Below are 13,996 nucleotides of genomic sequence, written 5' to 3' on the forward strand. Positions count from 1 at the left end.
TATCTCTAACATACCTGATTTATATGAATAACCAGGGGGGACACCTTTGAGAAGCAGAATGAAGGCAATGTAAAAGCCTCATCCAGCTTTTTAATTTATTTGCCTCTCCATATTATATTAATATAAATATAAATATATACATACATAGAAATCAGTACAATAAATCCACTGTATCAAGAATACCCCATTTAACAGAATCAGCCACACACTTTTTAAGCAGTGTGTTACAGTTGCACGTTTAAAAATAGAAATAACTACTGAATTTGCAGAAGCAAAGCAATACTACCTGCACTTTAGGACTTCATGGTATAGTTTGGACATTTGGGCCCAGGAAAGAAATGGCCATTTTAAAAGCATTTGATGGCAAAAGCTGACTGAGATTTAGTAGACATCTCATGGCAATATTACAGCTGTCACCTTGAATGTCAGAAACACCAAAATGATGCTGACGTTTTGTCCGTGCTTAAATGTATGTCTTAAAGGCACAAATGCAGTTTTATTGTAAGACCAGCATTGACCTTATGTCAGATAGGTAAAGGTAAAGGTTTCCCTTGACGTAAAGTCCAGTCGTGTCCGACTCTAGGGGGCGGTGCTCATCTCCGTTTCTAAGCCTTAGAGCCGGCATTGTCCGGAGACACTTCCGGGTCATGTGGCCAGCATGACGACACGGAACGCCGTTACCTGCCCGCCGAAGCGGTACCTATTGATCTACTCACATTTGCATGTTTTCAAACTGCTAGGTGGGCAGGAGCTGGGACTAGCAACGGGAGCTCACCCCGCCATGCGGTTTCGAACCGCCGACCTTCCGATCGGCAGCTCAGCGGTTTAACCCGCAGCGCCACCGCGTCCCTCTATGTCACATAAGTTGAGGGTATATGTAACCAGATGTTGGAATATAGCCCAAGGTATGGTTCTCACTGTTTCCACTGTCTTGACCTTTCAGCTCCACCATATAAACTCTTTAGCTATCTGATTGAAATGTGTCTCTGCGCCTCACATGCACAAACAGGTATGCACACACACCAGTTTAATTAATGAATCACTAATTGATTCATTTATTAAAACAAGCCATAGTCCAAAAATAATTGGTGTTAATTTTTAGAATTTTGGGGTGGAATTGTAAATGACAGCTAATGAGTACTGACTTCCAAGTATTGACTCAATTATTAGAGAGACAAAATAGACACCTCTGAAGTCATATTCCAGTACAATATTTAGCCTCCCATCTTGAATATGGCATTCTGTATATGCATCAGACTATAATTTGTCAAATTCCTTGCCATCATGGCCTCGGGCTGATCCCCATCACCCAGTTTGGGTTGTAAGGAACACAGTTTTAGGCTTTGGTTTGCAGTAAATCTGCAGGTTTCTGTTTGGGCTGAGCGTGATAAAAACTTAATTACATTAACATTTGTATAGCTTACAAGTCATTATAACACTGGTGGAATATTATTGGATACATAGGCTTGCTTTTTTTAAAAGACTTTTATTAAATTTCAGAAAAAGATAAAAGGTACAGAAAAACAAAAAAAATACAAAAAAAGAACTAAAAAAGTGTGAAAACACAAGAGAAAATTTTTAAATAGATTACAAAAAGAAGTGACTTCTGATTTTAAACATCAGTGATATACATCAATTTTCCATAATCAATTCCTTACTCTAAATTAAACCAAAATCACATTATTTAGCACATTATAAAGATCACTAAATACCATTGCTCCTTCCCTTTATATTAAAAGAAAAGAAAATATATAAATCACCTAATCAACTTCCCTCGCAACATAACAATTACTTAAATATTCCCTTCCTACTACTATTCTATACATTCCTGTCTACTATAATGATCAAAAATAAAAAAGCATGTAAATTGTCTGCCATTATAATTAATAATACAAGAACATGAATTAATATTATTTTTTTAAAAAAAACTTAATAATCATAATCCCAATCATTAACGATAAGTAAAATCATCCAGAGCCAAAAGACCATCCAGATAAATATTTTTGGTCCCTTAACCCACTTCAAAATAGACCAGTAAAGGTAAAGGTTTCCCTTGACGTAAAGTCCAGTCGAATCCGACTCTAGGGGGCGGTGCTCATCTCCGTTTCTAAGCCTTGGAGCCGGCGTTGTCATAGACACTTCCGGGTCATGTGGCCAGCATGACGACTCGGAACGCCGTTACCTTCCCGCCGAAGCGGTACCTATTGATCTACTCACATTTGCATGTTTTCGAACTGCTAGGTGAGCAGGAGCTGGGATTAACAACGGGAGCTCACCCCGCCGCGCGGTTTCGAACCGCCGACCTTCCGATCGACAGCTCAGCGGTTTAACCCGCAGCGCCACCGCGTCCCTCCAAAATAGACCAAGACATATACATATCCTCATAATAAACACTGAGCTATTTTCTTAGAGATCAAACCATCCAACTACTCCCCTCACCAACACAGGCTTCTCTTCAAAAAACCTCCCATACATAATAACCCCTTCTTTTCCATAACATTCCATCAGAAAGTAAAACACACATGTCTTGCAGCTCAATTTCTCCCTTTAAGTTCTTCAATTCAGCATTGTCAACTTCATCCAGGATTCCAACAGAAGCCCAAATCTCACTCTTAGGAGAGACATTTCCATCACTGTTAGATTCTTCAGTTCCATCCCCAACTGGATGGCACATTTTAGAGCACATATTTTCCACAACGCTCTGAATGTCTTGCATAATAACTTGGCGGGAATCAGAAAAAAATCTGCTTAATATCTGCTTTAATATCTCGGTGAAAGTCAGAGAAAGCCTAGTTAAGATCCTCCATGTCTGAGGCAGTGAGTTATGGTGTCTCCTAGAGACTTAACTGGCAGAAGTGAAAGGTAATGGAAAATTTCCAAACTGAGTTAAGATAAGATAACAGACAGTTCCCAGAGAAAGTAGTGGCAGGAAAGTAAAAGTTCAGAACGGCAGATTCAACGTGTAGGAAAAATACAAAAATCTTTAAAATTAGTACAAAAATAATAACAGAGAGACGATAACATACTCTCAACCCTCCTTGGTATTGGATGGAAAGCAAAATCCAAAGCTTTAAAAAAAAATTTTTTTACATTAATCACAAAAATAACAATAGCAAGCACGAAGAGAAATCGTTTCTTCTTAATGTAGAAAGCCTCTCTTAGGGTAGAAATACTTTTAAAAAATAATAAAATAGGGTGCTTTAGAAATGGGGTGGCTGGACTTAATGTCCCTTTAAGGCTGCAGCGCGGCTTGGAAATGGTGATATCCCAGCCTCCCTGTGAAGTCTTACCCATCGATTGCAGTCACTGTTTATGATCTCCTGGCTGCAACTCGCCGTCTAGAGGACAAATGGTTTTCCCTGGCTGGGAAAATGCTCCTGGGCTTCAGGAGAAACCAACCTGAGCCCAAAAAATCTGCCATGAAGCCAGTTCTGCCCACAGAGCTCATGGGTACAGTCGTTCAGTCCACCATGTTCCCACCAGAACTCGGATACATAGACTTGTTAATTAATTATGGCTTGTGTAAACCACCATTTTTGTTTAATATTTTGCTTTGTTTCAAACTGTTCTAAGAAGCTTCAGAATTCCTCCCAAATGCCCAAAAGAGAAAAGAAAGAGAAATGGGAGGTAGAAAACTCATCTGTGGTGTAATATTATATTGGAATGAGACCCAGAAGTGGGTCTAAGATAAATATTCTTTGCTGTGATCTAAGAAAAAGTTCACTGTAGCACATCTTTAATGCATCAGTCATAAACAGAATGTGGTTTATTTTACCTTCCTATTTGAGGCAGTACTTGAATTTAGAGGTTTTGAGTATCAGCCAGTTCCCATCTTAGAGGGACTACAGGTAGTCCTCGCTTACCAACCACTCATTCAGTGACTGTTTGCAGTTTTTCAGATGGTGCTGAAAAAATAACTTTATGGCCAATTTAAGTCCTTCACAGCATCCTTCAGTCATGTGATCACCATTAGAGTCAGTATGTGTTGTCCTGTGCCTGGCCTGTGGTTTTTTTCTTTTTTTTTTTTTCTTCCTTGCAGAGTGGAGAGATTGGAGAGAAAGGGATTGCAAGAGAGCAAGCTACTTGCTCTTCTAAACATCAAAAGCAATGCAATTACACCGGCAGCCCAGGGATAGGAGCTGCAGGTGTGCTACACAAACACCTTACACTACTCTCTTGAAATCTCTTCTCCAATCTCTCCACTCTGGGTGGGGGGCAGGGTTTGGCAAAGGAATGATTGCCTATAGAAATCACTTGTTTTTATTCTCCACCACCACCACAGTGGAGAGATTGGAGAGACAGAGATTTCAAGAGAGTACTGTAAGCTGTTTGTGTGGTGCACCCGCAGCTCCCAGCCCCAATCTGGTGTGTGATTGCATTGTTTTCAATGTGTATAAGACAGTAAGCAGGCACTTGAGCATTCCAAAGGGTGGGGGAGTGGTTAGGAGGCAAACAAAAGCTGAAGGTGTGAAACTGGTTAGTCTTGTCTCTTTTCAGCTGGAAAGCAGTCGCAGTCACATGATTTCCCACTTAGTGACTGCTTCACTTAGTGGCAGAATTGCCAGTTCCAGTTATGGTCATTAAGCAAGGAAATAATTTTCCATATTAGGTTACAGAGTACAGAGGATCCCAGTAGCTGATTCTTATTAAAAGGTTTGGCTTTTTGTTTTATAGTACCCTTTCCTAAATCCTGTATATACAGATATATTTAGATTTTGGCTTTTAAAATGGCATGATTATTGTTTCCACTCTCAATATTGGGACATAAAGAGAGGAAGTACTGTACAACAGAAAAACATTTTCTGTTTTTGTACTGTATCTCCTGTTTTTATTTAAAGAGTGCCCTCTCTTGGTTGTAGGAAGAATGCTGTCCTGAAGCTAATGTTACATTATATGCAGACAATATTACAGGCCAAATCCCAGCCAAAGCCACTGTGTTCCTGCTGCTTCTGTGCTAATTACGGATTTTCATTGTTCCTCTGAGTTAACAAGAGTGAAATTGAATGTAGGAGAACCCCACTGTGTTCGTGCAGTAGTTAATTATATTTTTTCTCTCAAGATTGTAAACCAGAAGCAAACAGTGTGGTACAACTGACATAACTTCCCTTGGTAATTCATTCCATTAATTATGTGAGGTTTTTTTTAAAAAATGAGGGATGTTCTTTAGTCAGATTAAAATTGCTTGGATGTGAATGGCTTTAATGCAGTCATTCTTTCACTAAGATCTCTTGACGGACAAGGACTTCTCTAATAATTTAACAACTTGAGAGTTTATCCAAGCTACAAGAGATAATTTTACATTCACATCCTTCCGAAAACCTACAAGAGTGGAACAGTTACTTAAGTTGTTCTGCTGTTCATAATAATCCTTTTTTTTTTTACATTCAAGACTGAGATGAATCCTTCTTACTGATGAAGTGCAATTTGTACATAGCAGTATTCAGATTTTACCTGTTTTTAAAGACTATGATACTTTGATGCTCTTAACATACCTATTTTATGTCATCCCTTTTTTCTTAATTGAATTACTGAAAATCGGTGGAATTGAATAGAGGGGAGTTTTGTGCCACTGAGCCACATGTGAATCACAAACTGAAGTTATGTATGCCTGATACAAAGTCTAAGGCATTGGGGGCCAAAAACCTGGCCCCTATTAAATTCCCAAGGATTGCAGTTGTAATGTTGATTTCTTTTTTCTTTTCTTTTCTTTGATCCTTAACTTGGACATTTGTCTTTTGCATTTGGATACTCCTAGAATTTTTCTGGACCAGGCTTCCTAGCAGCTTCTTTGCACATGCATAATAATAGTCCTTGTCACTGTCTTGCCTTTCAGTGCATCACTATGATAAGACTAGCAAATCTGGGCTAACAAAGATCCAGGCCAGTGCTTGTTGTTCAGGCATTCATCACTTTTTGTGACACAATGGGCACTGTATCTCTCAGACTATCTGTCAGTAATTGCTTCTTTGAGTTTATGTATGTTCATGCTTGTGTCATCAGTGATAGCATCTAGCCACGTACAGCTTTTGCACATTCCTTTCCCAGGTCTGAACCTGGTAATCATACACATTCCTCAGTAAACAGATAAGATGGTTTTGAAAGGCTGTCCACAACTTGTTGTAAGAAGCAGTAATCTTTTTGGGACTCCCTGGCCTTTTCTATTATCCATCTGACATTAGCAACGTTATCTCAGGTTTGCAATACTATCTCTTCAGGATCCAACTGGCACTGCTCTTACCCTGTATTGTTGAAGTCTCTGGAGTGCAAAATCTTGATCCATATCTTACTATCGCATGAGATAAGTGATGTTGCTCAATAGCTTCGACGTTTTTTAGCACCTCCTTTTTTTGATAGTGGGATGCAAATTGATCTGTTCCAGTCCCTTGGCCACTGCTATGTTTTTTGTACCTGCTGACAAACCACATGTATCACTTTAACTGCCTCGTCTTGTACGATTTCAAATAGTTCTGCTGTAGTTCATCGACTCCTGCAGCTTTTTTCTGAGCGATATTGTTTATGGCCCATTTAACTTCACTTTCCAGAATGTTCAGTGAACCAATCTTTATACATATCACTGGTCTTTCTTCTGTGACTTTTAGGCAAATAAGATTTTGTTGTCCAGTCTGCCACATGAAAACCTTACAGCCAAGATTCAGGCTGTACTGAACAATACAAGAGTAGGGTTGGATGTTTGTTTCTTCTTCTTTTTTTAAAATAATCTTTTGTTCTTGAAGAGTAAAGCATGGTGACCGCTCCAATATTACAGTATTGCGCTAGGAGAAATTTGAGGTAGTGTTACAGATTACAGCAGATGGCCCATTAGGGATGAAAAAGAATCTTTGCATGAATGGCATTAAAGAAGCACTAATTCCACCTGCTTGAATTTCAGTTTAATTAGGGTTTCCATTGTTTTTAATGGTCAGTTTAACAGCCTAGCCCAGTGTTTCTCAACCTTGGCTGCTTTAAGATGTGTGGACTTCAACTCCCAGAATTCCCCAGCCAGCACTGAGTTGAAGTCCACACACCTTAAAGTAGCCAAAGTTGAGAAACGCTGGGCTAAACCATGAGAGTCTCTGCCTTAATGTAAGCATTTGGTACTGGAGTCCAGTGACTGCTGCCTCCCAGTGGGATTACATTTTGCCAAGATGATACAATAGTATTAGGCAGACCAGGTCCAAGCTACAAACATCCAGACTATCACTAGATGGCTGCTAAGAGTTAGAACTTTCTGTAACTAGTGATCATCCAGAGTTCTGCAGCCCAGATCTGGTATGCCTGATGGTATGGACAGGCTATCTTAAAGGCCACTGTTACCTGTTGTGCTGAGGTGGAATCTAGGATGTGATCTGGCCCAGATCAGGGAGCCTGAGGTCCAAGCAGTTTCTGCTATTCACCCAGTGAAGTCCTTAGACTCTCTCAATCCCATCAGGCAGGGAGCTGAGCTAACAACTGTTAAGTTCTTGCTCAGCCACTGTAGCACTTCGTAAGATTCTGCCTTCTGTTTTCACCAAAGTGCAGCCACTGCCATAGCAAAGGAGAAAGCCAGCAAGAACGGTTGCCTGACCGGGCGCTCCGTAGCCTGCAAGAGGCCGGAGCAGACAGAGGCCAAGTCAGGCCTCTCCAAATGGCCTTGGTTGTGCCTCCTCCTCATCTGGCAAGACTCGAGAGGGATTGCAGTCCTATCTGTGGAATCTCCCTCTTTGGCTTGGTCTCCCCTGGGGCTGGATTTGGTGGGGGCCTGGCCAGGTGATGGATGGAGTGTGTGGGGGTAAGGGAGGAGCAGATGAGTCTGCATAGAGGTGTAAAGATTTAATATGGTCACAGCAGAGTAAGAGAAAGAAGAGCTTCACATCTTGGAACAGACTGGAGCATCAGGATGAAGGAAAAGCGGCACTAGAGCTGGTGAGAAACGCCAGGGTACTAGACAGGCTATAGCTGAGTGACAGAACACTTGCCTTACATGAGTGGGTCATGAGCTTGGATCCTGAGGTTTTGCTGAATCACAGATCTTTTCCTGCTGGTCTCTCTGAAGGACAAAAGTTAAATGTGGGCTTTATGTCCCACTGTCCACATTCTCGAGTAGCCGGCTCAGGTCGGCTCGGCCTTCCATCCTTCCGAGGTCGGTTAAATGAGGACCCAGCTTGCTGGGGAAGGTGACGATTGGGGAAGGCGGTGGCAAGCCACCCCGCTATAGTCTGCCAAGAAAGCATCACGAAAGTGGTGTCCCTCCAAAGGGTCAGACGTGACTCGGTGCTTGCACAGGGGACCTTTCACCTTTCACCATGTCTCACTGAACAGAATGATCAAGACAAATGCTGAATTGTGTCCAAAGTAAACATGCATTATTGGTTGGCTGTATAGAATTTTCCCATTTGTTGTGCAAAATACATTGCTGAAGTATAAAGCAGGAGTGAGGCAGGTACCCTGTGATAGTAGAACTGCATATGCACCAAATCATTTATTCTTTCTCTGTGCCTGGGCCTGGGCCTTGAGATCCTGTCCCCCTTCTCTGACAATTTTCACAAGCTGCATTGTCAAAAACTAAAATGCAGTTTCCATTATTTTGAGATGGAGTACATGAGATCACAGTGCAAGTCCTCATACAGAATCAATGCATTTTGTAAAAAAACAAAGAAATCTCCCCAAATCTTTCTCCGGAATGGGAGTAGGCGGCAATTCTGGCCCGCTCTGTTCCTGATGCTGTCCTGTTCCTTTTGCTTAGCCCCACCTGCTCTGGTCTGGCCCTTATTCCCCCTTCAAAGGCCTCAGCCACCACAAGAGCTGGAGCATGGGGGAGGGGGAGGGGTTGTGCACCATGGCACCCAGACCTGTCCTGTAGGAGGGAAGTGGGCTAGGCCAGTGTAGGCAAGAAGGGATGGTGCAGCCTAAGTTTGCCAATCGCTTAATGGGAGATTGTTGCCTTCTCCGCTTATCGGCAAATATATTATCACACCCACCTCCCCCTTAGCACATCTGTGCAAAGCCACTAAATGCTATTGGATGGCATAGGCTGAGAAACAGCTTGTGGCTGACTTTCCCGATGGCATTCATGTGTTAAACATGGCTAGGCTTGATATACTGTTGTCTTCATAGCAGTGCTCTTTCGGGATCTTCTCCTGGGATCACTGAGCTTGAATCTTAAAAAAAAAAAGAAAACAGTGGTATTTCTGCTTTCAGAATGAAAAGGGAGAGACAATTCAGGAATCTGAAGCTAGAATAGCTTCTTCCTGTGTAACCAGATTTCATTGGGATGATATATTTGGCTGGCTTTTTCATTATTTTTTTCCCTTTCCCTAATACCATAAAAGGGAAGGGGTTTTTTTTAATGACTGTTTGGAGCGGTTCCAGCTAAATTAAGTGTGGCTATGTTCCCATTTTCAGTTACTAAAATTGGCAGCAAGAATTAGAAAGAATGTGACGCATATGAACATGCTAATTTAGTCATTTAAATGTTCTTTTATAACCTCAAGGATTACTAGAGAGGATATTTCCTCATTTAAATGTTGTATCTGGACAAGGATTAATGTTCATAACCAAGTCAAACTGAGATTGTAAAATGCCTCTCAGTGATAAGCCATGGAAAAAAGAAGGGTGGGTAAACATGTTTGGTGCACGAGCACTCCCTGAGACTGCTCCAGAATAAATTGATGATTCAGCAGCAGGCAAAATACCTCCAGATGTTAATGAGGAATTCTTCTGCCATCAGAAATGCTCACTAAATCACATCTGGTCTGAAAACAATGGCTTTGAGGGATCAATGATGGAAGAGCTGGAGAGAATGCCCTTAAAACTGAGTGCCCAAGCAGAGCTGTCATGTAGTAATTTACTACCTGCCTAATGAAATCACCATAGTTTGCTTCCTCTGCCATTGCAAATTGAGTTTCCCATTGCTCAGTCCAGATGCTGAAACGTTCCTCGTTGGGAAACCTTGTCTAAAGGTTGGATTGAGATCCAAGCAGCACCAGCACGGAGCAAAATTTTATAAGATTTGACAGTCAAAAGAAACATGGCTTTCAAATATGAAAGCAAATGCCAAACATTTCTCCAGTAAAGGGACACGGCAGCACAATACTTAGCTTAAATGTAAATGCTTTTAACTGCCATTTCTTTTGATACCATCCTCATCACACATTCAGAATTATTATTCAGCATTGTAGTAAAGGATGTTAAAATGGTTCCTAAAACTGCGGATTTTTTTTAAAAAAAACATGCAAAGAAGCACCATTCTTTCATGCAGCATTATAATCAGCATGCACAACATAATCTTTTGGGAGAAAGAACATAATGACATTTTCTATTTATGTTGCCTGTGGAATGTCAAAACCGTAAGTACTAAGCTCAAGATCTTACTATTAATATTTCTAAACCAAGATGTTCTGCCTTCTGGTTTTGAATGCTGCTTTTGTGCATGCAAAATGCAAAAAATGCTCGAGTCACATTGTAGCACCTGAGCCCAAAGGGAAGAAAAGTGGACGTCTCAAACTTCCTCTGCAAGCCATGCAACACATAAATATCTGCAATTTTTCCCCCTCTGGTTGGGAGTGTGGTTGTTCCCTCACAAGCTTCACCTCACCCGCAAATCGAGATCTAAATGTAGCTGCTGCTGCTTTGTTGACAGATTTTTGTCAGTAGAATGAGGAGAATGTATTTCCTCATCACCCTCAAATCCTCTGCTCACTGCATCTCCCTGTTGGCTGGCCTTTCCAAGCAGCCTGGGGACCTACGGAGAGTAAAAGAGTAGGTCGACCTTCTGTGACATGAGCAACCAGTTAGACTCTCATTGCATGACACCCAGCATCTGGATGCAGAGTGAAGCAGGCTGGAGCCACACAAGGTGTCCTTTCTACCATGCATTCATACTGTCACTGGAAAAAGAGTTAGCTATCTTAAATATACTGTAGAAAGCTGTCCTGAACTTTCTGTTTCCATTTGTGTATATGGTGATGTAAGTATGAAATGATCCCAACAAGGGAAAGATTGGCTATGCTGTCCTCCCTACTGGAGGGTCATCAGGGCCAATTCCTGTCCCCTCATTGACATTTGTGGTAGCCTTTCCACCCACACAATTCTGAAAATTAATTAAGGTGTGCAAAGGCTGGAAGTGCTGGTTATTATAGTCACTGGTTTGTGGCAAGAATGCCTCCAATGCGCAAGCTGTTCTTTCAAACAGCAGGATCAATTAATAAATAGAGTGAGTGCTTAGCGGACTGTTACTAACTGCATTTCTCTTGTCTCTCTCTGCACAGCGCTGTGGTTCTTGACGGAAAAATTTATGCCACCGGTGGAATTGTCAGCAGCGAAGGCCCCGCTCTAGGAAACATGGAAGCTTATGACCCCAAAACCAACACATGGACGCTGCTCCCCAATATGCCATGTCCAGTATTCCGACATGGCTGCGTAGTCATTAAAAAGTACATTCAGAGTGGTTGATGCCACCAGAAACTTGGCTTTTGCCTGCTGAAAGCAACTAAAACAAACAATCTTGCAGAGAGAAATCAGGAAATACAACAAAAGAACATCTTGTCTGAAGTTATGACTAATCTCTACACTGAATGTAGAAAATCATCCTCACTTTTTGGTGAACAATAAGCAGAGACTGCATACTGTGGACAAAAACAAGATTTAACACAGGTGTGCCACTAGATGTCACCGTGGCATTTGCTGCAGACATGGGCTTTTGGTCTACCCAGGTGCAATAGCATTGTTGTTTAAAACGGGGGGGGGGGGATGAACAGTGTACGCTCTACTCGCTGAGAGCAAATTCAGTTGTTGAAGTAACTCTGCCAGTTTGGCTTTGCTACTACGTATTAAGCATCGAGGTTACATGAAATGAAGGTCAAAGTGTCCTTATCACTTTGATGGTTACCTTTGGTTTTTAAACCAACGTATGCTTTTCAAACCAATGATCAAGAGCAAACTTACCTTGCAGACTACATAGACGGAGGTCAGTCTTCCATCAGAGCCCATGTTTATTACAGCTCCTTAGAGCAAAGCTAATAAAGCATAGAGGTGTGCCTGTCTGTCTCCTAGCATTCCATGTCCTTTTAATACAGTTTAACGAAAAGGTTTTCTGAAACTGTACGCCAGGGTGAAGGTGTGGTTGCGGGGAGGGCCTACTTCTGTCCCTCTGCTGTTTTTCTACTGAATGGACAAAAATTGCAGCTACCTTTCTGTAAAACAAGAGATATCTAGGAGCTTTTTATTAAACTTTTATTTCTCTATTCAGAGGTTAGATTGAACAGTTCTCCATTGGATTTCCGTATTTTGAGCCAGTGATCTAAGGCAATGCCTTGGATGGGAGTTGTGATTGCCACTGAGTGCTAGTCCACTAGCCAGGACGTATAGGCCACTATCTATATTTTTGTCAAATGAAGCTAAAAGATCCTATTTTTTCAATCTTTCTTCTTCTGCCCCTTTCCTTTGCCAAATGTACGTGAGATTCTTATGAAAAGTCCTCTCTGCTCAAGAGGCTTCAGTAGCTGCATTTGGAGGAAGAAATGGTTTTGCAGCTTCTCACATGGGTTTAACGATAATTGAGAATGCATTCTGTTAAATCCTTCTTTAGCAAGATGGTATGGGGAAAGTGGTTCCTCTGTAGAGTTGTAAGTATATACACAGCAGGGCTATATTTTTATATGTATATTAAAATATTGTATATTCAGAGAAGCATTGTGATGTGAAAAATTCTTTATAAAATTGTAAATGGAGCAGATTGGATGGCTGACAGCTGGGACAACAGGGTTGCAATCATAAGAACAAACATATATATTATGATTAACCCTGTGCAAGGGAGATACGGCTGATTTTCTTTGCAGCAGCTGGGGAGGGAACAATGGTCACTGTTTGTTTGCTAAACTTTATCATGGCCATTATTAAGACAGTTTTTTCCCAACTTAAGTACAGTATGCCAGATACTGTAGTGTGAAAGGGAAATCGTACATTTTTTTTTCAGAGTAGACATCAATGACATCACCATTTTATTCATAAGGGGATGTGGTCTGTTTGGTCACTACAAACAATGTGGGGTAGTGGCCATGAACAGCATATTTTGCCAATGTTTCAGATGCTCCTGAGGTGACATTCCATCTTTTTTTTTTTTTTTTTACATTTCCCTGTTCCAGATAATTGGTCACTAGGATAGGGTCATTGAGATGGCATCAAAACACTATTAGGGTGATAAATGGTTTCCAGCAGCATCCCTACAGTAGGGGTAACACTGTCACCTTAATACCTGAGCATGTCCACTCGGAAGCAAGTTCCACCAATTTCAGTCTGCCTCTTCCAAGTGGGCTTAGAATCAGAGTCTTACTCTGACTTGTAGGCAGTCAGGGAACTGCAGCCAACGCCTGGATGATTTTGATACCAAACAAACACATTTCCTTTTTAAATTGGGACATTTTGGATAAACATATTACAGATGGCTGGCCAATCATATTAAAATTATTTTAGTACAAATAAATTTTTAGAAAGCAGATATTACTGTTAAATTTGTATCTCTCCATATCGCAAAATCAATGCTCATTTAGGCAGCAAAATAACATCTCTCCCATAGAGGATAGTGTTCAAAAGTGCTATGCGGTTATAGGTAATTCTTTAAAGGAACTAAGTCATACGAAGCTTTTTTTTTTTTTGTCGACCATAATGAAAGTGTAAATTTGAAAAATTGGCACAAAAATTCCTCACTGCCTGGGGCAGGCTGAGTTTTAATATTGGTGTCTTTCTACCTCCAAAGGAGGTGCTAGCGTGTTAGCCTTGCTAAGCATTCATCATCTCCAAATTTACTTTTTTTCCCCCTCACACTGGAGCAAAACTGGCTATTTCTGTGCATACTAAAAACAGGGTTGTCTGTAATTATATTGTATATATGTTTACTGTTCAGTTCTTGTTAAAATAAATCTATTTCTAGATCTAGATTGAGCATTAATTTGATTTTTTTAAAAGTAAGCGGCATTATGTTCTCACTCAAGTTAGCTTCTAGCTGTGGAAGCGCAAATGT

The 13,996-nt window shown here is 40.9% G+C and overlaps 1 protein-coding gene across 1 annotated transcript in view; it reads left to right on the top strand.

Annotated features, from left to right (window-relative positions):
• The window catches only part of KLHL29 (kelch like family member 29), a 422,456-nt gene extending 408,543 nt beyond the window's left edge, over positions 1-13,913 (top strand). Inside the window, exon 14 of the mRNA XM_063315144.1 lies at positions 11,247-13,913. Coding sequence (XP_063171214.1) covers positions 11,247-11,430 — 184 coding nt within the window. The 3' untranslated portion in view covers positions 11,431-13,913. The remainder of the gene's footprint in view (positions 1-11,246) is intronic.
• Positions 13,914-13,996: the final 83 nt, after the last annotated feature.

This window comes from Candoia aspera, chromosome 1 (assembly GCF_035149785.1).
Source record: "Candoia aspera isolate rCanAsp1 chromosome 1, rCanAsp1.hap2, whole genome shotgun sequence".
Classification (NCBI taxonomy): Eukaryota; Metazoa; Chordata; class Lepidosauria; order Squamata; family Boidae; genus Candoia; species Candoia aspera.